Source organism: Epinephelus lanceolatus, chromosome 14, assembly GCF_041903045.1.
Source record: "Epinephelus lanceolatus isolate andai-2023 chromosome 14, ASM4190304v1, whole genome shotgun sequence".
Lineage (NCBI taxonomy): Eukaryota > Metazoa > Chordata > Actinopteri > Perciformes > Serranidae > Epinephelus > Epinephelus lanceolatus.
The window spans coordinates 8,305,719-8,333,482 of record NC_135747.1 but is presented as its reverse complement, the minus strand read 5'-3'; the positions used below and the strand labels follow the sequence as shown (position 1 = coordinate 8,333,482).

Sequence of the window (27,764 nt, the reverse complement as noted above, 5' to 3'; positions counted from 1 at the left end):
GATAAAATTAAATAAAAACCATGATAGATCTGATTGTAACTGCCTGTAGTGCAGAAACGAACATAAATGGAATTGAAGACTAACACCTAACTAAGCACTCAAGTCAATAAAACTAGCAGGTATTGATTACTGAAGATGTCTTAATTATTGTCTCATTCAGTTAACTTAGCAACTGAGCATTTACAGTGTACATTAATTTCCCAATAATTAATTTACTTTTTCACTGTTTGACAACAGTCTAAGAAATGTAAGTAGGGGATAAAAATGTAGGGGATAAAAGCAAACCATCTGAAGAACAAAAAAAAAAGAAAAAGAAACCCATAATTTTTTGTTGTTGTTGTTGTTGTTGTTGTTGGCAGAACAATTGAAACTCCAAAAGGTGACTTAAGTTTCTAGGGAAGCACAGTGCATTCACAAAAGGAAAAAAAAAAAAAATCTCAAAATTATGACTTTTGCCTCTTAATATTATTACTTCATAATTACAATAAGATCTTGTTAGAAATGGATATTCATAGAGATAAAGATTTTGTAATCAAAAGTAGCACCCAAAGCCTGCATGGCAGCTGGCAAACCAACACTGATGTGGAGGAGCAGAATCTTGAGAATTCATGGACAGAATCACAGCAGGTTAACTGATGGCAAACTGAATAAACTAGACTACTCACTGCTACACTGTGTGTGTGATTGAGATGTGATCATTTGTTTTTGTAAATGTGTTTTACTAGGAGTATCGTATGTACAGAAAGACCAGCTGATGCTTGAGGCTGAAATTATAACATTATCAAAATGTTCTTTTATGAGACACAGAATAATGCAGTGAAGCAGTGCCATTTTTGTCTGCTCACACTGGGTGTGTGGATGGAAAACAGTAACCTACATCACATTGCATGTGACCAGCAAATGAAAGTTCACAAGGTTGCACGATTACAACATGGCACTGCAATTCATTCTGATTCAAACAAAGTTCCGTTCAATTTGCCAATACTCGAGGAGCCCTTGTTTATATCTGTCCCTGTCACTCTGTGTTTTTATGCTGTTATGCACCTTACAGCAATAATAATGTCAAATTGAAAGTATGAAAACAAAAGCTACTATAGTGTAGCACAGTGTTGTAAAAGTGAATGTATTCATATACCAAATTCATGAAAACAGTTGTGTCATTTTTAAAACTTTGAAATCTCTTTAATTTTATTTTGTAGCTACATAATTTTACCTTCCTCTTATCTCATATTTGCCCTTGCAATACACAGGAAAATTTGGCATGGTGCATGTCTCTACTGTCATGCCTCCAACCTCTATCATTTCCTTTCCATCTCACTAGACCAAGCACTCCTCCACCCTGATGGAGCCACTCACTCCTTCTCAAGATAAGCATGTTTTGCAGAGGTAATGAAACTGCGTCAAGGTATTTTTACAGTTCCGCTCAACTCCAGTCCAGCAGGTGGCAGTGAAGTGCATATAAACTGGCTCACCAGCCGGTGAATAAACACAAAGAAGAGACCGGGGTCAGAGTTGAAAGTTGAACGTAGCAAAAACATGGTAGAACATGGGGATATCCGCGTGGTTCACCGAGGTGGCAGTAAAATAAACTTTCGGGAGCCTGTCATAACCAATGATTCAAGGTGAGTGTGTGTTTTCAGTCCACTGATTTTTAATTTTTGGTGGCAGAGATTCTCCCGGTTCTACAAGTTTTTGTAACCCAGAGAGATGAAGCCGGTGCTAGTCGTTAGCATTAGCTGCTAGGTAACTGTTGATATTGTTACTGCTGTTTACGAAGTATCACGAGCTTGTCTTATCGACACTGTGGCATCTTTTTCTAAAGATAACTTAGATGACTCACGTGCCATCATTACCATTGCAGTGTTTGGTCTGTAGACTAAGTTCTTGTGTAAACGCTGTTTATTTCTGTGTTGCTGAAGGTTCCTACTGTGCGCCTCAGGAGAGTGTGTCAAGGTGTTCAGCACATCCACAGAGGAGTGTGTTCACGACCTACGGGGACACACCGACCTGGTGACAGGTGTGCTGCTCAAACCCTCCAACCATCTGCAGGTACAGTCATTTCACCACACAGTTTGTTAACGGGGAAGAAGAGTACAGCTCTACCTCAGATAGAAGTACTGTTAACTTGTCCTGCAGAAGACTTCTTCTCACTTGGGTTGAAAGCTACTCAAGTGCAAGTCCCACAAAAGTAATTGCCTTAAAGGCTGCTTACAGTGATGAATGCATTTTATATGTTTATTTTCATCAACTTAATTTCCAAGTACCAGGGTAGTCACCTGAATTTTGTCTTTTCAATATAAATAGGCCAACAACTTACCACCCAGTTCCTCTCTATTTAAGTGAAGATTTCCAAACAAGCACATTATTTTTGGAAAAAAAAAGTTGTTCCATTGTTTCTGTTAATTTTTACAATTAATCCTAAGGTCTATTAAAGGAATACGTCACTCATATGTAGTCATGTTGTGTTACATTGAGTTAGTGAAAGAAAACTTTGGGGTTTTTGCATGCATCCATGAATAATGACCAACATATTGATTAATTAATTGATTGGGGACCACGTTTAACAACAGCAAACTATGTCAAAACATTCGTTTACAAACTCAACAACTTGTGGAATATCATCCAGGTCTCAATTTTATGTTCAGTACTTCGAAAACACATGCAATTTTGCTAAAAGCCTTAGTATATGAGTCTGACTTTGAAGAGAGCATAAATAAGTTTCACGTTCAGTTCAGTTTCAAAAAGTAATGTTTTAGTGGTAATGCAATTTAGAGTGTTTGGCAGATACTGAGCACACAGCTGGATAAATGAGACTTGGATTATTATACTGCATGAATATATTGTGTGAGAGTTCATAAATGGATGTTTTGATATCATTTGCTGCTGTTGTTGGGCTGGTCCCCAATCAATCGATAAATAAATATGTTTGCTGTTTTCTGTGGAGGCATGTCAGAAAAGAAACCTTTCTTTACAAATTTAAGGTAACGCAGTGTGACTGGCCAGATTTACAAATGGTGATTTTATGAATTAAGTATTCTCTTGTGATCATTTAATTGATTAATTGACTAATCTTTTCAGAACTAACCAATTTAGTTTGCCATAAAGGTCCAGTGGCATCTAGGGGTGAGGTTACAGAACTGAAACTTTTTCAGTGGGCTAAGTGTGTAGGAGAGCTATAGTGGTCGATGTGAAAATGCGAATGGCCCTAATTAGAGCCAGTGCCAGTTGTCCGTTTTGGGCTACTGTAGAACAACTTGACCGACTGTGGAAACACATTACCAGTGCAGCTATTCACATGAAATTTACTCCAGATTTTGGTATTGACACACTAAAACTATACAGATAAAAAAATCTTAACATTTCAATCCATAAAAAAAGTTGTGTGTAAAGGGGAATGACACAGGAAAAAGTATTGAACACAATAACTGAAATGAATTAATTAATTGGTGGAGAAGCCTTTGTTTGCAGTGCCAGCTTTGAAGATGCTAGCTGTATGAAGAAGTAGCTGTCAGGGTTTTTATCTGCAAGTGTTTTTGCACTCTTAAAGCCACAAATAAAGCTCCCTTAAGATCCATTTTTATTGGGATCAGCTACATATTCTTTGTCTGAGTTTGGAGTTAACAATTTCATCAATAAAACATTTTTAAAAGCATTGAAAAATGTTTTTGTTTTTCCTTTGACATTATCCCTGTTGTTGCAAGTATGAAACTGTTTCACAATTTGTAATTTTTAGCAGTTGTACCGTATGATTAATGTCTGTTCAGATGCGATAATTAATTGCTCTTGGCAAATTTCAGGAGCCGTGTTATGAGTTGCTTCATGTATTACCTTACTGAATAGTAGTTAGGCAGTTGCTGTTTATAAAAGGATTTCATTGTTCTGTTTCACTTCTTCTGTGATGATGTGTTCTTGTTACTGTTGCAGGTTTACTCTTGCTCAGCAGATGGCACTGTCAGACTTTGGGACTTCACAGATGGCATCCTTATTAAGGTACAGTTTGATTCTTATATTGCTTTTGCTCTGGTCTTTGCAGTCAGTATGGCTCATCTCACTTACATTGATATTGGAGAGCCCCCCCATAGCTATGAATATGACTTGATGCACAGTGACACTGGGCTGAAATCAGTTTTAGAGAGAGCCTTGGCAGCCATGTTTGACAGGTGTGTGATCTCTTCCAGACTTACGTCATTGGATACCCGGTATACTCCATCCATGCATCTGCAAACCATGAAGGAGTCATCTTTATCGTTACTCCCATGCTAAGTGACAAAAGATCTGGTAGGTCTGACAAATTTCCAACTGTGGTCATGCTTGGGTTGATGCATAAGCTGTCTCAGCATTCATTAGCCAACTAGTGTGCTCTTGTATACGTGACTGTAATCAAAACTCTAGACCTTAGCACCTAGGAGTGCCATGCACGTAGTCACTTAGCTATATGAGAACAAAAGAGGAGAGCGATCAATAATAAAGCTGAAATGGAACCAAACTGCAGAACCACACTAGCTTCAATGCTTGCTCTCTTTATAAAGCTTCACACCTTTGTGTACAGCACCCTATTATTCAAATGTAAAGCTACATAAATGAAAGCTTCTGATTAAATCTCACCTGAATTTGCCTTGCTGAGATGTGTTAAAGCTTTTATGTGTAGAATATTTATGGGTTTGTAGCAGAAGTTTTTTTTGTCTGTAGAAATACGAAACAGTCTGGGTGAAAATTGGTGCAGTCCGTGTGTTCCTTTCAGTCCATTAATTCCAATCTGTCTGCTAGTTAAATCAAAGATGTGCACATAGGTATTTACGTGCACTGCTGTGTTTTACAGTTGATATTAAAGATCAGATACTTTGTCATTGCATATTAAACAAAACAATTTTTTGTCAGCAGTCCACTCCAGCATGTATGAATATATTATAAAAGAAGTCCACTAGGAGTTACTAGTCACAGAACATGTCAAATTATTCTGACGGGGGCTTCAACAATGATGGTGAAGTGGGATTTGGGTAAGAGGTCACTGGGGAAGAATGTGTAGCAGGCTGATGTTTATCACTGTGTGTGTGGGCGCCTGTGTGCGTTTGTTTGTGCAGAGTTGTTCCAGCTGGTTGCAGTACGTCTTCCACAGAGTGGAGATCAGCTGGTGGAGGCCCGAGAGCTTTCTGCTGTGCTCAGTGATGTCAGCTCCAATCCAGCAGCCACTGCCTTCGGCAGAGGGGTACATACACCACCACTACTGTCACCAACACATCTGAGACAGTTATTTTCCCAAAAGTGATACTCCAGTGGTATTGCCAGTGTATCAGAGCTTGCTGTTTTTAGAGGACTTATCAGAATCAGAAATGTTTTATTGCCAAGTAATTTTGCATTTAAAAGGAAATTGACTCGGCGATTTGGTGCATAACATTAAACACAGTGCAAAAATAAAGACATTATATAAAATACAATTAAGAACATTTACAAAATAAAGTTCCATAAGAGACAACATTTTTTGGCCATGAGAGCTAACTACAGCTTTAATTCAAATTGTGTCTGTCTTCAAAAACTTCAGTGGAGCCCGCTGGAGGCATAAAATGAGTCACTTTTAAATGGGCTTCAGATTTTTTGTTGTTGTTTTCTCCTTAATTGGACATATAGCATTTTAATAATTCACTCTTTTTGGAGTACACTTCCCTGTTGTAAACTGCTTTAGATTGACATGAGCATTTACTTAAGAACCGGTTTCAAATACTGATCCTTGGTCTGCCTTCCTTCATGTTTGTGTTAAAACCAAATGTTATCTTCCTCACAGGGGGAATATATTGCCTCAGCTAAAGGTTTGCAACTGGAGGTGTACTTCTTCAAGAAGCAGAAGTCATACAGGTGAGCCATGGTGTGAGATGCTTCAGTTGTGTGGAGTATTTTATTGAAGAGGGAAAATAAATTAAATATGATCACTTTGCACATTTTGTTTCAAATTGTCAAATAAAAGCACAAAGCATTCACAGCTTTTTATTGCAAATATCACAAAACAGTTTATTTTTGTATCTGAAGACACACAATGATGTAAAGTGAAATTGTGACAAAGGTCATGAATCATAAAATCCACGACGATCGCAAACCCACATTTGCCTACAAAGCAATGAGGATGTTCACTAACACCTCCTGTCTGTTCTCATGTGTTAATAGGTTTTCCCTCAAAGAAGACAACAAGAAGGGAGGCAAGAACACATTCACGTGTGTCGCCTGTCACCCAAAAGATGACTGCATTGCTACTGGGCATGAAGACGGCAAGATTCGCCTGTGGTGAGTGTAGCAACAACATGGCCTTGAAACATTTACAGTCACATCCAGCGTTTTGATGATTTTGAACAATTCTTTAGTCAAAACATCTGCTGCTCACTTATGTTGCATGTGTTTTCCTGATAGCTGATCCAGTGAACTGAACTCCCTTAGCATGGCTGGAAACAGACTGCATTATTTTGTCCCCTCCTCTACAACAAATATACCTGACACAATATTTGCTTAATTAATCCCTTTTTACCAGTAAGGCACTTATTAGGTCTCTGTAGCCAGTGTGTGTTTATAAAGTGTATGAGTGTACCATTACTGTTTGTCCTTTCAGGAGAAACTTCAACCACAAGAAGGAGTACACATACTCGACCCTGCATTGGCACCACAGTGCTGTTAGCTCACTGTGCTTTACCCCAGAAGGTATGTCATTACCTGTTTTATTTCTTTCTTGCAGACAAGATTATTAATCTCACTCAAACCTGTTTCAAAATTTAAATTTGTGCTAGAATAACAAAATCAGGTCAGGATTTGTTTTGCTTATAAGGGCGGGTCTATCTGCCTTCTTCAGCAGGTTTTTCAAATTGAAATGCCCACTCAGCTGTTAGAAAAAAGCACTGACAAACATTAGAGAGACAATTTTTTTAAGTGGGGTTGTATGAGGTACTTATCCATAGTCAGTCTAATATTTCTACTGCTTTACCATGCTGTCAGACAGCCCTCTCCGCCAGAGAACTGAAGCCATTATATTGCACTCTTCAAAGCTAGACTCCACTGACAAAAACAGTAATTTTGCCTCACAGAACACAAGGAGTTACTGGTCTAGTCCTGCCAGAATTGGTTAGTTTGTTTGTGTTACTGAGTGACTTTTGGATCATTCCCTGCCAGTAAGGGGGTTAGAAGAATATAGCTATCGAGGAAGATCGATAACGCACATTCTTAAAGGAGGCTTGGCTTAGTCATGAAGAAGCACATTAGGTGGGTCAGGGGGTTCATATGAAGCAACGTCATCACGCAGAAAACTACGCGATCAGATTACATGGGGAAATGTTTTCAGAAAGGCTTCAGAAAATTTTGACGCCAAAACATACTTACTTTGATCAAAATTTGAATATTTGGATCTGAATACATAAGCTACTGATGATAGCATTAATTGATTGATATATATATGTATGTGTATATATGTGTGTATATATATATATATATATATATATATATATATATATATATATATATATGTATATATATTCCTGCCTCTATGTTCCTGCCTCTGTATCCATTTTGGCTCTGTTTTACCAGGCACTAACCTGTTGAGTGGAGGCATGGAGTCGGTGCTTGTCCAGTGGCGATACAACCAAGAGAGCCAGCGGGACTTCCTGCCCCGCCTGGGTTCTGCCATCACACACATCGCTGTCTCACCTGATGGAGCACTGTTCTGTACTTCACACAGTGACAACAGTAAGAGGCTGTAACCTGCATCACACACTCAGACAAAAACAGCAAGCTGTTCGGAAATATTTGTAATATTGGACATGCTGTTGTTGCCAGCATCTACTGGCCTGTAGTGGTACTACAGCATCAATGCACTATGGTTGCCTGGTTTAAACCCTGTAAGCTTTAGAGACTGATAGAGTTGAGAAAGGCAACACAGCCTGCCCCAGTGACTGCAGCTGTAAAATTTGTAGATAGAGTTGTTTCAGTTTGAAAGGAAGGCTGTAGTAAATGATTTCTGTTTCTTCTTGTTTCAGAGATCACAATAATCCAGAGCTGTGTTAAAGTGTCAGCTGTCATTCAGGGCCTGGTCAAAGGTGAGTACAGACTATATGTGGCAACAGCACTTAAATGGATCATAAACATGCTGTATGGGCTCATAAATGATAAATGTATCTATCATAAATAACCTTCACAGCTCTTGGAGAACAATCTCACTTCTAAGAAAGATCTTGCCTGTAATTGAAGAAGGTTTAATCCACTGATATTTTCATCTGAATCAATAAACCACTTACCCACGTTTTTGATAGGGTAGGTGCAGAAAAAAAAACAAATATCTCAACTGCAAATGGCAAATTTTGACTGTAGGTAGCAACAGTGCCGTGTTCAAAGACACTGACAGAAGACTTCAGGAAATCAAAAGCAAGTGCGACACTGTCGCAGCCAGCAAACATTTCCACACAGGGCTGGACTGACATATATAACTGGACTTTTGCCCAGACCAGCCCACCACAATCAGCTGGACATCCCCCATCCTGGTACTCCCCTTCAATACATGAACACACCAGCCAAATACCACTGCTTAGCTGAGTGGTATTGGAGTAGAGTGCAGATAGACTTATATACAAACAATATGTGATGTTAGGCCCTCCTTACACTGAGGGAGGACCATCCTACTTTCTTATAAAGATCACAGTGGTGTGTAGAGGTTTGAGAGTCTTCAAGGAACTAGAAACTCTTAAAATGCAGTCAGCTAGAGTTCAGTTTGCAGACAGCTAACAAGCTAGCTAGCAGAAAAAAACAGCATTTGTTATTTGTCATGTGTTATTTATTGTGTCAAGTTCAAATAGCTGCATTCCCTGTAGTGCTGCTTACCACTTCACCTTCATCGCCTGGCGTGCCTCCCTCTCCTACACTGTGAGCCTCCTCCTCTTCCCTGCCATCCTGTCCCTCTGCCTTGGTGGGATCCTGCTAGTCGTCCTCGGTGGACGACTAGTAGGATGGGGGTGGGCCGTGATTGGCCAGTGTTCAGATGAGAGACAAAACAGTGGGCCCATCATCTCTCTGCTCTGTGGGCCGATCAGCCAAAAACCAAAATAAGTTTAATAAAAAGAGAAAAAAAAGCTCAACCGGCCCACACTAGAGCGGCCCACCGGGAATTCTCCCGGTACTCCCGATGGCCAATCCATCCCTGTTCCCACGCATCCTGAAATAAACAAAGTTCAACTCACCTCGACCTCATCGGCAAGTCTTTATTGACATATTTAACCAAAAATGCTGTACTTGTACCTGTACCTGTCATGTATCATATCTTGTATATTATAATGATGCCACAGCAGATTGACTTGAAAAAAAATCTTTTTAGTTTATTCTGTATCAGCATGCAGAAATAAATTATGTATCCTTAAAAACTATTAAAAAGGTTACTCTGTGCACATAAAAGAAGGAATTCATTTTCACTCTTTTTTTCTTGTCCCTGGTGCAGGAGAAAGTGTCAGGACAGACCTAATGATGGACCCACGCAGCAAGTCCTTGGTGCTGAATGGGAGACCCGGCCACCTGCAGTTTTACTCCCTCCAAAGAGACAAACTGCTGTACAATGTAAGCACTCTGCTTTATAAACTGAACCAGCGATAGTACACCAGGTTGGTTTGTGGATTACTTTTAAAGGTATTCTTGGACATAGTGTAATATTTCAGTACCTGATATTGCATAAGTTCATGAGTACTTGAAGACAACTTATTTCAATTACAAACAGAGGTTCAAACACAAATCTGTTCTGATCTTCAGTCTCGCTTAATAATACTGTCAGCTACACCTTGGTGTGAATTATCTTCAGTAACTAAATCCTGAGGTCTGTCATCTTCTGTGTTTCCTACAGCTGGATATAGTGCAGCAGGAGTACATTCATGAGTCGGGCCTGGAGCAGTTTGAGGTGGTCAAAATGGCCTTTGATGCCTCTGGCAACTGGCTGGCAACAGTCGAAGAAAGAAAACAGAAGGTCACTGAGCTGGAGCTGAACTTGAAACTGTGGGCATTTGATGAACAAACACAGAGGTACATATGTTTATTTATAATATTTCTATATGCTTTCAGTCAGTCATGAACACAGACATAATTCAGTAGTAAAATGGTCTAAAAATGTTTTCAAGATTGTCATCCAGATTTGTGAATCATTGTCCTATCCCCTAGTGTTTTTATTAGTGCACTAGCAAAGTTTTTTTTGTCTTACTAAAACACGGTATCACCTGCAGTTTTGTGCTGAACACAACTATCTCGGCCCCCCATGAGGCGCGGATTACAGCCATGTGCTTTTGCCACGCCATCGACAGCCAGACCACCATGCTGGTCTCCACCAGCAAGGACGGACACTTCAAAGCCTGGCAGCTGGCTGCACCAGCCCACACAGAGGGTACGCAGTCTAGCTCAGTTTCTGACCTTGCATTTTTCCTAAAGGCAGAGTTTGGCTGATCTGTTCATGTGTGGTAATATTTACCATGCTCTTTTAACTTGCTGTTCTTTTCTATTGTACTAGGCTCTGACTTCTTCTTGGTGTGCATCAACAAGTTTTTGTTCAAAAACGGAGTCAATTCTCACTTAAGTGCCTGCATAGCTCTGTGTGATTTGTCAGTATTCATAGTAGTTAACCTGTAATCAAAGCTGTTTTCAAAATCTGCCTTTAACCACAAAAGTTCAGGCTCTTGCACCAAAATGGCAAAACATGAAAACATCACTAAAACATCATCCTTAGGATTCATTTTCTCTCATTCAGAAAATATTGAGGACACAAAATCGATTGTTTCTGTTTTTGTTGAACTTTGTGTGAGGTTGACCCACATTTTTGGGTAAATTGTTGGGCCCACACAGCAAAATACAGGCTGTAACTGTATTGTTTTAGTATTTCTAGCTCTGTCAATCACTTTTCTTTGATCTCGATGACTGAACATCACAAGGTCAATGTATAATTCATCCTTAAAGTATACTTGAGCAAGGAACTGTAGGAGGGATATATATATATATTACCTTTAATCATATGTAACTATCAGGCCAAACAGACAAATGTGTAACATTTTAGTTGAGATTCTTCCTAAAACATCTAAACTCCATATCATGATGTCCACCCTGCCTTCAGTTGCATGCAGGCAAGGCTTTTATCCAAAGTGCTTTGTACTACCAAGATTTTTTTTGTGGCTTTACAACACATCAGGTTAAATGTTAGATTTGAGCCAAATTAGACTTAATTTCTCACTAATTCAACACTCTCTGTGTCTGTCTCCCTCTCTCTGTCCTCTTGAACATGCCAGTAGATGAAGGTCCTTCCTGGTCCTGTGATTTCGTCGGAGCCTATCACAGCCTGGCGCCTGAGTGCTGCTGTTTCTCAGCCGATGGCTCCCTGCTGGCCGTCAGCTTTCAGGAGGTAGTGACTGTGTGGAGCCCAGCTTCCTGGGAGCTCCTGACAACTCTGTCACAGCCGCCAAAAGCCATCAGGTCAGAGCATAAACATGAACTTAAACACCCACACTTTCACCAGGGCTGGGTTTTGGACTTCAATACATTTTCTCGTGAAATGTTTTGAAGTGTATGTGAATGACATTAGCTGACAGGAAGTACACATGGACCTAATATTTTGCCTAGCAATGTTATTCCAGTGAAATGATCTAATGCAGTGTTTACGCTATGAGCGACAGTGTAACTGCCTAATGTTATCGCAAAGTCGCTGGTGAAGTGTTGCTCAAGTACTTGTTAATGTAGTTATTTTGTCACAGGTTTGTGTGTGTCTGCTACTTGCCACAAAGAACCTCAATTGAATATCGACTAAACTTAGTATTTAGTTAAAAAAAAAAAATCTGGTTTATATCAGTATCTGACCTGCATTTTAACCTCACATTTCTCTTGCCCCATTGTATCTCTGTGTGCATTGCAATGCATAGAAAGCTATCATAGCATCAGCTAATTAAGCTAAATAACACAGTATCACAGCTAGACACAAAAACCTATGATTTATTGACGCTTCACTGTGTCATTGGAGCAATGACAAAAGCTGACGTCAGCTCAAGTTTGATTTGTAGTGCATCACAATTGTCCACAAAGAGTGTCTGGCGCCAGTTTGTAGCTTCATGTCAGCGCCTTCTTCTGAAAATGACTTGTAGCCTATTGCTGTGTTGCTTGTAGTGTGAACACAGCTTTTCAATAGCCCTGGGCTAACATAGCCCTTTTTCACATACACATTGTTAAACCAGGCTTAACCTAGGCCAACGGCTACATGATTTAGGCTGCGCTTCTGCTGGCCTGGGGTTAATTGTTGAAACTTGTTTAAGAGCGTTGCTGAAACATCACAAAGAGCGATAACAGGGGGAACTGAAAGACTTAAAAAGAAGACACCTGTTGTTTTATCTTTAAGTCAAATCTTTTCAGTTTTAAGTTCGCAAGCTTGCTAGGTATCTCTGGTTTTGGTTAGTAGTAGTTACCATGGTGACAGCATAAACATAAAGCATGTGCATACTGATGACTTGAGTTGTGTTATTGGAGAACAAAAATGCAATGAAATTCCATTAGCTCCATTTCACACTGGTGAATTTTAGCCCTGTGTTTAATCAATTTTCAGGGGATAACTGCTCAATCTCGGGGCAAACCCTGCTGCAGAGCAGGGCCAGCAAGCCCTAGGATAAAGATGGGTTTATTAGCCAAAAAAATGCCTGAATGGGCCTTTTCGACCGCAGACATTTTGACGAGTCATAGTAGGAAAAGCACATGTGAAACTGATAACCTCAACAATGGCTCAGTTCCATGTGAGTTGCAAGTCTCCCAGTAAGCTATTCAAGTAACCCACATGCACAATATCGTCGCTTCCACTAAGTGGAATGCAGCATCATCAATGTTATGAAATACAGCTGTGCTTTTCCTACTAAGATATCTTGAAATGTCTGCTGTGAAGAAGGTCAGCAGACACAGCAGAAGAACGAGTTTGAAAGCTTTCTCAGGCCCAGGCTAAAGGCTCATTTAGCCTGTGCAGTATGAAAAACACTAATGGGGTTGGTCACCTTACAATACAATCTCTCTCTCAATACTTTCTTACTGGCTCTCAGCTTTAAGCCTGTTGGTTCCTGCTGAAAACAGATGTTTAAAAATGGGCCACAATTACAAAGTTTAATTAAAAAAGAAAGGACCCCACAATTTCCTTAAGCAGTTTTAGCATGGATAAATAGTGCATTTGTTGGGGACTATTCACAGCTGTGGATTTACACAATTTTGGTGTTTTAGTGGGTTTTTACAGCACAGGACGATATATGTGGGATTAAGTCAAATCAATTCATTGTTGGTTTTGGTCTTTTCGTGTAATATGCTGACAAACACGAAAAACCTAGAATATTGCCAGCCTTATCCTTTTAGGCTCAGAGTGTTACGAGATGTAGGGTGTTGGGCTAGTTAAATGAATAGTTTTCATCTGCTGTGCTTGACAGATTTATAAAAGAAGAAGAGGAAAGCCCCCTGCTCATAACTCTGTATACATGTAACTCCAATAGAGTGTGCCAGGGCTGACGTCAAAACCCAGAAGTTTAGCATTGCGCTGGTTCCTGGAAGACAAAGTGAATCCGTGAATACCCATACTACCATACTATTTAGTATGCCAGAAAAAGAATTAGTGTGTCCCAATTAGGGCTGGGTACCGAAACTCGGTACTTTTTGTACTTGGCACCGATTCACGTCGGTACTACCGAGTACCGATTCATTTAAAATGAAACGGTGCCAAATTTCGGTACCTGAGGTGGAGGCGGAGCGAGAGCGCATGACTCGCACCTCAGACTCAGCAACAATGGCGACAAAATCAATGTGCAGACAAAAGTTAACGTGCAGCACTGTTCCTAAATGTTCTCAATAAAATGTTGAAACTGAGAAGTTTAGACTATGGGCCCGAACGACGCATAGTGCGTCCAAATTCACACCCGTTCTTCTCTGTGGATTTTCTCCGCGACCGTGTGTCATAGCGAGAAGCCACGCATATCAGCGGGAACAGCAGAATTGTAGCTTTCCGACAAGGCCAAGCACTCGTCGGTAATCCAATGTTTTCACAGCGAAAAATTACAATAAAATGATGTGTAACAGAGCTTTCATACAGCTTTGCACACACATTACTCTTGGATGGATTACTCGCGAACGCAGGCTCGCACAGAAATGCCACGCATATCACATGAAAGCGCAGGACCACACACACATTGTGCTGTCATCCCATCACGCTCTAAATACAGATCAGTTGTCTACAAAATAAAAACTTGACGAATTTCTTTACAATCCATTATACAGATCTTGTTATCAGTCACTTCATATAGTGAGGAATATCGTATCTTACCACGTCTTAGGCTTGTGTGTGTTTCTCCCTGTCTATCCACATTTGTAGTCCAGCTTTCAAGATGCAAATATCTCCATATTGTCCACTTGACACTCCATCAAACTTTGTATGACAAGACAAGCCACTTCACCTTTGCGCACCCAGACAACTGCAGCCTAATGCATGCTGACAGGGCCGTAGTCACCATATACATTGAAGGGAACACGTGCCCCCCCACCAATGCCCAAAATGTCTCCCCAATATATAACTGAAACTGAAAAACAAATATTATCTTGGAGGACATCATTGCACTTGGTTGACTATTTTTCTATGATCTCAGATGTAAATATTGCATGTTTCTTTCAGATAAAACACATTTTTGACTTGTGAATGAGTCAATGGAATTTCTTGCAATAATGAAAAAATACTGGCAAACATGTCCGCCTGGCACAAACCACATGTTTTGGACAGCTGTGAAGTGACACAATGTCCCAGCATCATGGTTCTTATATTGCCAGATTCCAGAGAGTCTCCCCTCTTCATATATGACAGAATATGTCTTTTTCCAACTTGCTATGCTGAGATACATGTAAAAAAAAAAAAAAGAATGTAGGCACACAGATTTGTTTTTTTCATTGATATAAAAATTAATATAAAATACAGGCACATGAAATGAACATGAAATGATTGTCCTGAAAAAAACAAGATATAGCATGTGTATGTAGCCTTTATAATGACTGTGATATGAGCTTAAAAGTAAAGGCAGTAAAAATACCCCAAAAAGGCCTAGGGCCCATAGGGTTAAAAAGTACCGAAATAAGGTACCGTTTGGTACCGGTACCGAATCGGTTCAATTATGAACGGTACCCAACCCTAGTCCCAATACATAGTATGTCAGATGCAGTACGCCAAAAGTACCAGGATGTTCTACTACATCCGGTCATATTTCGCAGTATGCATGTCAGCATGCTTCTTTGGCCATTCTGACCCACAATCCTTTGCGCAGCGGAAGTTACGTCGCACTGACTGAGCTGTGTGTACAACCAACGCCCACACTTCCTTTCATACATGGTCTATTTAATTTGAGATACTAAGACACTACATATTAGGACTGCAATGATCTGATTATATACTGTCACATATCATACAGTTTTGCAAGAACACGGTTACAACATTCAACTTTATTGTGCTTATAGTATAATCAATGTTAGGGTTCAACTATGACTACAATATAGAAGATTCTACCAGTATAGGCAGTGGTGTAAGTGTGGTATAAATAATGAATGAATATGACTAAATATGAATACACTAGGGCCCAGGTATGAGCAGTATAGACCAGTAAATATATAAATAGTAAAAGTCAAATACATATTAAGTAATGTAGTAAGAATGTGCAAGTATGTTACACTACAAATAAAAGTAATGTGAATGTAAGGCTGCTTCATGTGCAGACAGAATATAGTGCCAGCAGCTGCATAGCTGTAAATATATTTAACAACAAACATCTGCCAGCAACAGAGAGCTATGTGTGAAGGGGGTTAATATGCCTACTGGTGACTAGTTCAATGGACAGGTCACTAATAATAGGCTTGGGACTGTTTATGTGAACACGTCAGTTTATTAGAAACAACAACATACATTACGACATAACAGCAACAGAGCTCTCCGGCACCTCCAACGGTATGCACGACTCTGGCGAGCTCGACGAGAGGAGATTTGCTGCATCTCCGAAGCACAACAAAACAAAATATTCAAATGTGGCGCTACAGACGGCGGCGGAAGTGAGCAAGAGGGTCAGAGTTCAGGGAGCGGATGTAGTGTGTCCCAATAGTATGCATACTGCATACTGCACTACATACTTTTTAAGGGCAGCTGCAGTACATACTAAAAATATATAGTAGAAGTATGCGATTTGGAACGCAGGCAATGTGATTTTTACATTGCGTTTTGGATTATGTCAGAAAATAAGCTCTGTGGCTAACACAAGTTTAAGATACTTACAGGTTTTGTTCAGCGAGATAATCTTCACATATGAACACCTTTCATACCGCATTTGAAGCTTAAATGCGATCGCCAGAAGTCAAAAGCTAACGTTAGGCTTTAACGGACTACATGACTACTCCACGGTCGCATGACTCTTGACGTCACTGCCACTAAGCTTTCAACTGATTTCGGCCGCTTTATTTTAAAAACATTGTATAATGGGGAAATCGGACTGTTTAAGCTAAATAAGAAGCTGTAATGGCGGATTGCCAGCACTCTCGCCTGTTCGGGGGTGATGACGTTTAATGTCCCCGACAGGGTTTGTAGTCGTATTGAGCAACTTGTTAGCAACCGCCTTTTTTACGACACGTAAAAGCTTCAAAATTCACAAGTAGGGTATTTACTGACGTGTTTTATGTCGTAGAACAAAACCTGAAACTCGCTTAAGCTTTTGTTAACCACAGACCTTATTTGAGGCATTTTACCAAAATCCCATTCAAAAAACGTATTGACTTTTAGACGAGAGAACCCGAAGTGCTAAAAGCGCTAACGGAGTTCCGGGTTTACTGGCACACTCTATACCCTCTTGTACTGTATACCCCGCTGAAATGTCAGGAGGATATGAAGGTAAGAAAATATAGATACTGCCCAAGCCCATGCTGTAATTGGCAGCTCATCAGTTACAAATTCGACATTAAATCTGTAAATTGGGAAAAAAAATCTAAAAAGACATGCCAAACACAGAAGTAACTGCTTTAACAAAGAGGGCCAGTTGCCACAAGATAGCCTTCAGCAGCACTGAGCTAAAGTCTGCTGCAAGAAAATGTGCTTACTGAGGATCCTAGCTTTTGCTTCAGAATGATCATAGAGTACATTTGTTGTCTGTATGCTAGCTTCACTAAATTAATATTGGCTGTAGACCTGCGGTACTGTAAAATGTGTGTATCCTAAGTAAGTGCAGACTGGACACACTGGAGCTTGCATTCAGAAAAATGGGGCATACAAATGACACTGCACACACACAGATTCACTAAGCAACCAGCTGTTTTAGAGTTTGGTTGTTCGCTATGGAGGCTCCTCAGCTTTGGATGTCTTTGAACAGTTAAAGTACCTTTTTACAACACTGGCAGAAGTCCAGAGTGTTGTTTCTCACAGCTGACAGGGGATGTGACCCCCTGGAAAAAAAAAAGTACTGCCTGTCAGCCAGAGGAACATGGTTACAGGCTGTAGTTGCGCAACGTTGCTTGAGTCTCAAAAATGTTGGCATGTGTTCTCCCCCATTTCCACCCCGCTCAGGCGGCCCCTAGGTCACTGAGGACACAGAACTACTGTTGCTAGTTTCTCTACCACTTTTATGAAATAAGCTCAGAACACTGACTCAGCATATTTGCAAGACAAACAAAGAGAGATGACTTGCCTTTTATGTTTGGAATAAGGAACCAGCTTAGAGAAAATTTTTAGTGTCAGGAAACTTTTAAAAACTATTAGAGGAATCACAGTAACAATCACAAAAGACAGACATTTATTTCTGTTCTCTTTTACACAAATGTAAACTTGTCTGAACTAATGATGCATAACAATGAGCTGTTCTAAGTAGTCATACTCGGAATGCCTCTTCAAATAAGACATTTCCTGTCTAATTTGGGAGCTGGAAGGGAAATAGTTCATGATAGGACTTTAAAGTTGGAGGGAAGGAATCAGAAAAAACGGTAATGGTCGGCAGCTGTTTTGACAGCTGCCCTGTACCCCTTACATAACTACCACCTATGGATGTGTAGAACTGGGTCAATAATTTGACTTCCAACATCACCAACTCGAGAGTCTTCTGATGCAACTTGAAAAATGAATACATTTTTGGCTTTCTTGCAAAGGGGCTGAAACAGAAACAGTTCACCTGACAAAAGCATTTTTCGATCAAGAAAAGTAATTTATATTTTACATGTGAATATCACAGATTTACTTTAAATATGTAGAAGGCATCATTTTAAAATCTGAATGGCTTTATCTGCCAGACACAAATCTTCTGGGTGTTTGGGTCCTGGTGGGTGTTCAGACCCTGCTTGCGTGTTTCTATTTGAAGCCCCCAATGCAGAAAACTCCTCAAAAGCTAATCCTGTGAAATATGTGTGGTGTGAGGAGCTGGCTGGTTGTGGGGTGCACTTGGGATTCTTTATAGTCACATGGAAAAAAAGGTGACATTTTTTTTTCACCAGGAATCTTTGTTTTGGGCGACTAAGCTGTTCCAAGTATCTCCTGGGTACTACCGCCAACAACTTGCTCTGCTGCTGGAACCTCCTCACCTGCTCATGTAAGGCTCCATATATAGAGCTCATATCAAAAATTCTAAAAATTGTATTTATTTATTTTTATTTAATTTTTTTCATTTCTAATTAAATCTTGCTGTTACCTCTTTCTCTTTCTCTGTCCTCTCTGGCAGTGGAGTGGAGCACCTCAATGGACATCAGCCTGCTGTTGGCTGACCCCCTCACTGAGAACATGGCTGCCTTCTGCTGTCAGGCTGGATGCACCGACTGTAAGCTTTAAACTGAGTGGTCAAAAAATTTCACAGTTATAATCTGAAAGCACATGGAAACCTTTTAAATCCCACAGCAACTATTTCACAACAGGTTATTGATACCTGAATATATGACACAACATAGAACACAAATCTGACATGATAGGCAAGTAATAGAGTCGCAGGTAGTCCTAAAGGTCAGGGGCTGTATTCACGTTCTCGGAGAGCTCCTAATTCAGCCTGAAAGTTTTTAGCAAGGAGTTTAGTTTAGGAGTGATTTAGGAAAATTCTCAGAGCAGCTCTTAGCAAGGAATGGACAGAAACATCTACCTTAGTGAGGAGGTGTGGTTGATCTGTTGCTAGATATGATGTAATATTTTAAAAGGTTTGATCAGTAGTTACAGACATGTACTTTGTGAGCCTGCAAGGTGTTAACATCCGGTAGAAATGAAATGAACTGCATCACAATATAAGACTATGAAAGTGTTGTCAGACCCTTTGTTAGTGTGATCACTCTGCTTGAGACAGACCCAAGTCATGCGGCTCTGTTGCATTTTCCTAGTTGCCAAATATCTCAGTGTTGTGATCTCCTTAATTCCTGGCGTTGTATCGTTATTGTATTGGGTGGGGAATGTGAGTGCATTTCTAATGAGATCTACCACAAACATGATGCCTGCACGATGTAATCTCATTTTTTTCTCCTCTTATTAAGCCTCTTATAAGTTTTCCTCCCTACTCCTAACAGTTTTAAGGACTTAAAAACTTATCTTAAGGGCTAAGATGCTTTGTGAATATCTTTCATCTTTACCAGGACTTAATCTTAACTGTAAGGGAAAATTCTTAGAAAGCATCATAGAGTTTTCTTAGAAATTTGTCACCAGGAGAAACTCTTTATACAAGAAAGCTCTGTGAATACAACCCCTGCTCTGAGAAGAGAGTCAAATGTACGTTCAGTCTGTAGCTGAATCCAAATATCCACCCTCTGGACTTGTGGACTGAGCCCTTGCGGACTTCAGTTGTGTGTACTGCTATGTGTTCACTGGCATCACGTAAAGTCTGTGAAGGCGGAGACTGCAAGCCACTGATAAACAGGCCTCCAATCCATTTCACTCATTGCCATGGAAACGTTCGAGGGACAACTACAGTTATGCACAAGGTGATCACATCTGTCATATTCCTCATGCAAGTTGATGGATAGTGTCTGCTCATCTATCCGTGCAGATAACAAGGTACTCATCCTATTAATAGTTTTTTTTGTGACTAAAGAAAATGATAATCATACATCTCTGTATCCCATATAGGCTACACATATTCAGATATAGACATGTTTGGAAATAAGGACCAGTCTATGACTGAATAAATTGGGCAGTACTTACATTTAGAAAACCTTCTTTTATTATTTTTCGGCCAATTTTCTAGCCTATATATTTGGCACTACACTGCGCACACAGGCTGCAATAATAAAATGCATTTTCATTACCTCCCATAGCATAAACTTCTACATATATCTGTATGTGGTTGAATATTATTTCTGACCTATACAATTCAAGTAGTGTTTTAATAACTATCAACAACTTTTTTACACATTCATAAGTTTTGTTTTTTTAGACTTTCTGGAAGTCTGCAGGAAGTCCCCTTGAAGTGGACTGGTTGAATGGTGTATTTTGACTTTTACAGACTTCCTAAGAACAAAGAGCCTCATGAATTCAGTGCTTCAACTGTACAAGGCACTTCCTTTGAGCTGTGGGTTAAATGCAAGAAGTCTGATAAATATTTTAGAGCTAAATATTTTAACAATATTAGGAGTCTCCCACCATCCTTGCAGCATTTACCATTTGTGACATGGCATGATGTGAATGTCATTAGTTTTGCACAAGTCGGTATCACTGCGGCTGGAGCAGCTATATGACCCACCAACCAGCTACGTAACTCACCCCCTGTCAGTCCACAATCAGCCCCTTTCACTCCTTGGTCCTGAAGTGTAAGCCATAAAGAAAATGCAAAGTTAACGTTTGGCTAACTATCAAGTGGCCTCATATTTAGTCATTACAAGTCGCGTTTTAGCAGAGTTCAAATAACTGTCGCATTAGTCTGTTTGTCTTGTACTGGTGGTGAGCGCAGTTTGTAGGGTGTGTGTTGTAGGCCTCAAATGGAATTTGGCTGCAACGATACATGTCTCATTTGCAGGTCATACACCAAAGTATTCTGTATACTGAACTTTTAACCTGAGTATTGCACTAGAGAAAATTTCAGAGTTATATTAGTTTATTCTGTCAATCCATCCAATAACTTTGGTGACATATCACTTAAAGCGGTATTTGTTGACCTGTGACATGAGAGAAAACATTAGTAGGATTCATCCTCTGGGTACCGTGAATGTATCAAATTTGGCAGCAATCCATTCAGTCGTTGTGGGGATATTTAAGGTTGGACGTAAACACTGTACAGAAAGCTTGACAATGCATCTGCACTTCCTCCCACTGTACAGAAATAAAGCCAAAATATCTGGAGTAGGTCCACTGCCATCTTGCAGTGGTGATGTCATTTGGAGCCAGAGTCTGCGCAGTAGCAATCAGCTAGCATATCTAAAAATACTACACTTTGTACCAAGACATTAAAAACTCTCCCAAAGTACTTTTCGATCCAAGATACAGCTGCTGAATGCATCCAAAAAAACCCAGAAACATAACTCAGGGTGCTCTTTGGCATCGTGTGTTGTAATATCAGTTTTTCTATTGTCAGTTTGTCACGTATTGTCAGTGTGCTAGGGCTTTGACTCTTATGTTTCTGTTTATCACATTCTGTAGGAGATGTAGAAATCTGTTATAATTGTAATGTTTTTTGCTGCTTTTCTTTTTTTTATATATTTTCAGTGTTCGTGTTTAAGCCCAGTGAGCCTCGGCCACTGTTTTCCCACAAGGCCGTGTGCTCGGAGAAGGTGACTCACGCTGTTTTTGCCCCGAGGGAGGAGATGCTGGAGAGCTGTGAAGAGAGCAGCCAATGGCTCAACCGCTCCCAACTCTACTTCCTCACTCAGCACATGGTAAACCAGAAAAACACTCAATTAAAAGTATTTCCTGCTCAATTTACAGCAAAGGTTAGAACATTAGAAATATACTCTTATGTTCATCAAGAGAAGATACAGTGACATGCAAAAGTTTGGGCACGCCTGGTCAGAATTTCTTTTACTAGGAGTAGTTAAGTGAGTAGAAGACGAACTGATCTCCAAAAGACGTGAAGTTAAAGATGAAACATGCTTTTCAACATTTTAAGCAACATTAGTGTATTATTTTTGTTTTGTACAATTTTAAAGTGAAGAAAAGGAAAGAAGCACCATGCAAAAGTTTGGGCACCCTAAGACATTTGGGCTCTGACAGCTTTTACCAGGGTCTCAGACCATAATTAGCTTGTTAGGACTATGGCTTGTTCACAGTCATCGTTAGGAGAGGCCAGGTGATGCAAATTTCAAAGCTTTATAAATACTCTAATGAAACCAGCAACCATGGGCTCCTCTAAACAGCTGCCTAACACTCTGAAAACTAAAATAACTGATGCCCACAAAGCAGGAGAGCAAAATGATTTCAGGTAGCTGTTTCCTCATTTTGTAATGTTATTAAGAAATGGCAGTTAAATCCGCTACAAGGAACTTTTAACTGGATATGCAAAAGTCTCTCGTTTCTGCTGATGTCTGTGCGTGACCTACAACAGCAAATGAGACCATCAGTGTGAAGATAAGCTATTTCTATATAGTGTATATCCATACCTTTAGGAAACTGTCTCCGGGTCCGCCCCAGGTCGCTTCAGGACGAAACAATTTACGGCACTCAGATGGCACACGTCATCTTACCTAGCTGCTTACATTTATAGTGACTCTTATAAATAGTTGCTATTCCTCCTCCTCGACCCGACGTCCACGGAGAGTTAAAATAGCAGCAATCATCGGGTAAAAGTTCTGTGAAAGCACTGGACTCACCAACAGTCAGCCACGTCTCAGTCACGCAGACAAAATCCAATCCTCGGGAAGTCAGGAAATCCTTCAGGATAAACGTTTTGTTCGCTAGCGATCTAGCATTTACCAGCCCAATCCTGGCAGGAGCCGGCGGGTCCACGGCTTCAGCTGTCCGGGGAGCCACACATAGAGGCCGTAGGTTGCGCAGATTCACCCCGTGCCAGCGGGGACTAGGAGAGCAGGGGCCGCGGGGCTGGAACACCTCATCCGGGCCGACGACAGGTACCAGCCAGACGTCGACAGGGTCCAGCAAGTGCCGAGAAATAAAGAGGCGAGGCACCGCTCCATACTCAGTCCAAGAAGCCGTGGAAGTGCTGGCCAAACAGGCCTTCTGCTGCATTTACCCCGGCGGCAGTGGCGCTTACGCCGGAGAGGTGGAGCTGGGGCGCGGCAGAGGTGAGCTGGGATCCCCGATAGGAGCGGGGGCAAAGTTTTCCCGTCTTGTTGTTTCATTCATCCCCAAAACAAACGCATGCGTGAGCCAGGTAAGCGTCTTTACGACAATACGCGCTAGAGCTCATGGGAAATGTAGGCTTCATTCCAGCTAAACACTACCGCTTTTGTCCACAGGGTTGCCAAAATCAACTCAAAATGAAAGTTCCTTGTAGGGGCTTTACCAGGAACTGTGAAGGTCAAGTTGAGGTCTGGAAGACCAAGAAAACTTTCTGAGAGAGCTGCTTGTGGGATTGCTAGAAAGACAAATCAAAGCTCTTGATTGACCGCAGAAGACCTGCAGGAAGATTTATCAGACTCTGGAGTGGTGGTGCACTGTTCTACTGTGCAGCGACACCTGCACAAATATGACCATCATGGAAGAGTCATCAGAACAAAACCTTTTCTGTGTCCTCACCATAAAAGCAAACATCACACCATCTGTAAAAAAATGGTAAAGATGAAGAGAGGATGGCTTCTACAACAGAACAGTGATCCTAAACACACCTCAAAATCCACAATGGACTACTTTCAGAGGCACAAGCTGAAGGTTTTGCCATGGTCCTTTCAGTCCCCTGACCTAAACATCACTGAAAATCTGTGGATAGACCTGAAAAGAGCAGTTCATGTTAAAAGGCCCAAGAATCTCACAAAGCTAGAAGCCTTTTGTAGGAAGAATGGGGGAAAATCCTCCAGACAAGAACTAAAAGACTCTTAGCTGTTTATAAAACGTGTTAAGAAGCTGCTATACTTGTCAAAAGGGGCCTTACTAAGTGCTGACCATGCAGGGTGCCCAAACTTTTGCTTCATGCTCTTTTCCTTTTTTGTTATTTTAAAACTGTGAAAAGATAGAAATTAAAAAGTAATCTTGCTTAAAATATTGAAGAAATGTGTCATCTTTACCTTTTGGCCTTTTTACCTGCTAAGCAATTCACAGTAAATTGATTTTTTTTTTTCTCTGTAATAAGCATACTGTATATGGTAGGATTTGGTACGGTTTACATCTGAACTGATACCGGTACTGGTTCCAGTATGGAATTTGGAGGGATTTCCTTGAATTTAGCACAGATGTTCACACAGACTCAGTGGTTGGAATTTGGTGGTGAAAGTTCAAAGGTCAAGATCACTGTGACCTTGATAAACATGTTTTTGGCCATAACTCAAGAATTCATATGCTAAATATGACATAATTTCACACAAACATCTAATAGGATAAAATAATGAAGTGATGACATAGTATATTCAAAAGTCAGCCTCACTGACATCATAATGTTCTGAAAAAATACTTTTCTGGCCATTATACTGTGTCATATCTCAGGAACAGAAGGGAAGACATTTGGTCAGATACTGAATTAGTGACTCTAATCTTTGGTGCCCACCTTGAAACTTAATGATTGTATAGATCATCTGTGTTGTCAAGAGGAATATGTGTGGGACGCATCCATGTTTTCATGAACATGAATGTAAACTGTAAGTGCAACTTGACTGGTGTGTGGAGATGTACAAAGTAAGATGGTAATTACATCTTGCACACACACAATAAAAATTACAGTGATTGGTCCTAAAGGGGGTGCTACACTCACAGATTTTTATAAGCTGGCATATTTGTTAGTGATTGAAACTGTTATGATGAAATGGGTAACATCAGTGAAACCAAATGACCACAAGCCACATCTTCAGGTTCTGTTCTGTATCTTCTCAGTGATATCCTCATGTGTCCTTACTCTCATGGCAAGTATCCTGTCATTTTAGTTACAGTGTGCCGTTGAGAAAAGTAACATTGCAGTAAAAAAGAGTCCCTAATTACCTTTTGCATATTCTGTGTGCTGCTATTGTGTTCATACTGTTGACTGATATGGATTCTCCTCTGCAGGATCTCATGACATTCACCACTAAGGCGGAGGAGGACAGACTGATGGCATCCAGCAAACAGGTACGGCACACCTGAGCACCAACCGACGGTCAGCAATGAGTTTCACTCATTTTTGGCCTGCTGCCCAAAACCTCAGGATGTCACTTACCAAGCAAGTTCAGAGCAGGTTTTCTGAACTCAGTTCCTCATGCTTGGCACTCTAAACATAACAAAACTAATACAATGAAAACTGTGAGCTGGACTGATGCCTGTATCAAGTGTTGTTTCATATGTTGTCCTCTGGAATGAACACAGGGTAATGGTGAAGAGCCAGTTCATTATCTTGGCTAAAATTGCAAGAACTGGCAAGAGATTACCACAGCGGTCCAATAAATGAGCCATCTGCAGATCAGTGTAGCCTTTGTTGACAAGTCTGTGTTCTCTCTCCCTAATTAAATGAGAACACGAAGTATCCAGATATGCCTGCTCTGTTTCGCTCATCTGTACGGTCTTCCTTCACCTCCTTAAATTGTTGACCTGTTTTTTTATTAATGTGAAACAGTGCCTGTTTTCCCTAACATTGTGATCCCTCCCTTTAAGCTTGTAATCGATGACAGTGTTGCCATGACACCGTTCCACCTGTTGCTGGGGAAACACAGGCAACAGGAGAGTGAAGACATGCTGAGCAGTCTGTCTGCTGAGAGAACACCTCTGCCACAGGGCTCTGCTGCTATCAGAGAGGTCGGTAATCCAGCCCTGCATGGATTATGTTCACTTTGAGTTGTATGTTTGTGTTTGTGCATCTTAAATTTGTGACATTGACTTTAAGACTTTCAGATCTTCACATTTTTTAATATCAGTTTATAGTGCATTAAAGGTTTTTTTTTTCTTTCTTTCTTGACAGCTTCTGCAGACCCCGGCTCATGTCTTGCCCTCAACCTCTTTCCTCTGTTCAATGTTTGTACAGTCTCTGCTCATCTCCGTTACAGACACCAGGTCAGTGATCCACTAAGGCTGGTCTGAAAACCTTTTGTCAGGCTTTCAAAATTCAAGACATTTTCTGAATAAATATCCATGTATTTTATTAATAAGCCAGTAACAGCTGGAAAATTGGCACAGTCATAGTGGTTATTTGTGCCTTTTTAATACGTAATATTTATTAACTGGGAGAAATCCAGCTCTATTCTGGAATTCAGGTGTCATGTGATTCAGAAACTTAAGATTCTGGCTAAAACAACGCACATGGAAAAATGTGAACTCTCTTATTTATCTCTGAAAATATGCAGTCATGTTAACTTTTTTTCCCCATTTGTGTTCTCGTGTCCTCAGGGAGAAAAATAAACATGCAGAGGAGGAAATGGAGAGCGAGAAAGAGGAAGAGGATTCAGATGGCGAAATGGAATCCAGCGTTCAAGGACCAGAGCAGGCGTCTCTGGGAGGCCTGGCGACAGCCCCCGCTCTAACAAAAGCACAGGTTAGAGAACTGAGGAGGGTGAAGAAACTTGACCACAGCTGGCTTTCGGGCCTCCTGAACTCTTGAACATGGCTCTTTACAGAGACACTCGCACAGATACAGTGCCTATAGAAAGTTTTTAACACAACAGTGTTTGTTGTTTTGTTTTATGCCATTAAGTCAGAATGGATTTCCTCTGGAAGAAAAAAAAACAATGTCAAAGTGTGAATAAATCTCTAAGCAGTTACAAAACAGAAATATTTGATTGCATAAGTATTCACTCTTTTTGCAGCAGTTACAGCCTTGAGTCAATGTGGTTTGTATCAGTTTCAACATTTGAACAAAAAAAATCTCCCCTATTCCTCTTTCAAACTGCTGAAGCTCTGTTTGACTGGGATAATATGTGAACTGCAGTTTATAAGTCTTACCCCAAACTCTGGACTGCACTGAGATCTGGATTCTGAATTGACACACCAGAATATTAACATTAGTGTGTAGTCCCATTGTGTAGTTTTGACTTAATGTTTGTTGTTGTCTTGTCTGAAAATAAATCCTTTCCTAAGTCACAGTTCTCTTGCAGACTGCAGCAAGTTTTCCTCAAGGGTTTTTGTGTTTCACTGCAGTTCTGGGGCTGCTTACACTAAGTCTGCAACATGCAAGCTTTCCCCATTATCTTCTTTTGACACTTTTTGGACTATCACTTTATTTGTGATCCATACATAAGCATGCAAGAGCTCCATATTTATTAGCAATTTGGAATCTTTAGTGCTTGCAAATAAAGTTTGTAAAATGACTCCCTGTTACTCACTAACTTTACAAGGCTCTTAGTTCCTGCTGCAGAAAAAAATGGTGCCACTACCAGACTTCGTGCAAGGGAAGATGTGTTTTTGCTGATGTACGGTCTTCGGTTTACATCTAACATAAAGTTTACTATGATGATCAAAAAGCACACTTACTGAATCAAAAGACAGAGAACCTTCTCATTTCATTTCAGTGTCACATGCCTGCTAATGATAACTAGCTGAGGACATGTATGTCCGTGAAATATTTGTTAAATATTTCACGGACATGTATGGCCGTGAAATATTTGTTAAATTTTATGATTCTTCTGCCTTTTCAGTTAATTGTCTGAAATCCTTCTTTGTCTTCATTAGTGGTTCCCGACCTTTTTACCAGCCGCGATAACACGATGGCTGTTGTCATATTGTGAATCTGTGTGTGTGT

At 40.3% G+C, this 27,764-nt stretch overlaps 1 protein-coding gene across 2 annotated transcripts; it reads left to right on the top strand.

Moving 5' to 3' along the window:
* Positions 1–1,496: 1,496 nt before the first annotated feature.
* wdr75 (WD repeat domain 75) lies at positions 1,497–27,333 on the top strand. 2 transcript variants are annotated; one of them, XM_033617727.2, is made up of 21 exons: positions 1,497–1,622; positions 1,920–2,049; positions 3,925–3,990; positions 4,179–4,278; positions 5,082–5,206; positions 5,780–5,850; positions 6,157–6,273; positions 6,593–6,681; positions 7,558–7,716; positions 8,007–8,066; positions 9,455–9,570; positions 9,851–10,026; positions 10,224–10,381; positions 11,277–11,457; positions 18,493–18,587; positions 18,717–18,812; positions 21,668–21,837; positions 25,109–25,168; positions 25,688–25,828; positions 25,992–26,083; positions 26,417–27,333. In XM_033617727.2, exons 1-21 carry the CDS (start codon positions 1,537–1,539, stop codon positions 26,625–26,627), a joined length of 2,499 nt encoding a protein of 832 aa, XP_033473618.2. In that variant the 5' UTR covers positions 1,497–1,536; the 3' UTR covers positions 26,628–27,333. The 2 variants fall into 2 exon arrangements, with proteins under 2 accessions (XP_033473618.2, XP_033473617.2); XM_033617726.2 differs by having other exon boundaries at positions 11,274–11,457.
* Positions 27,334–27,764: the final 431 nt, after the last annotated feature.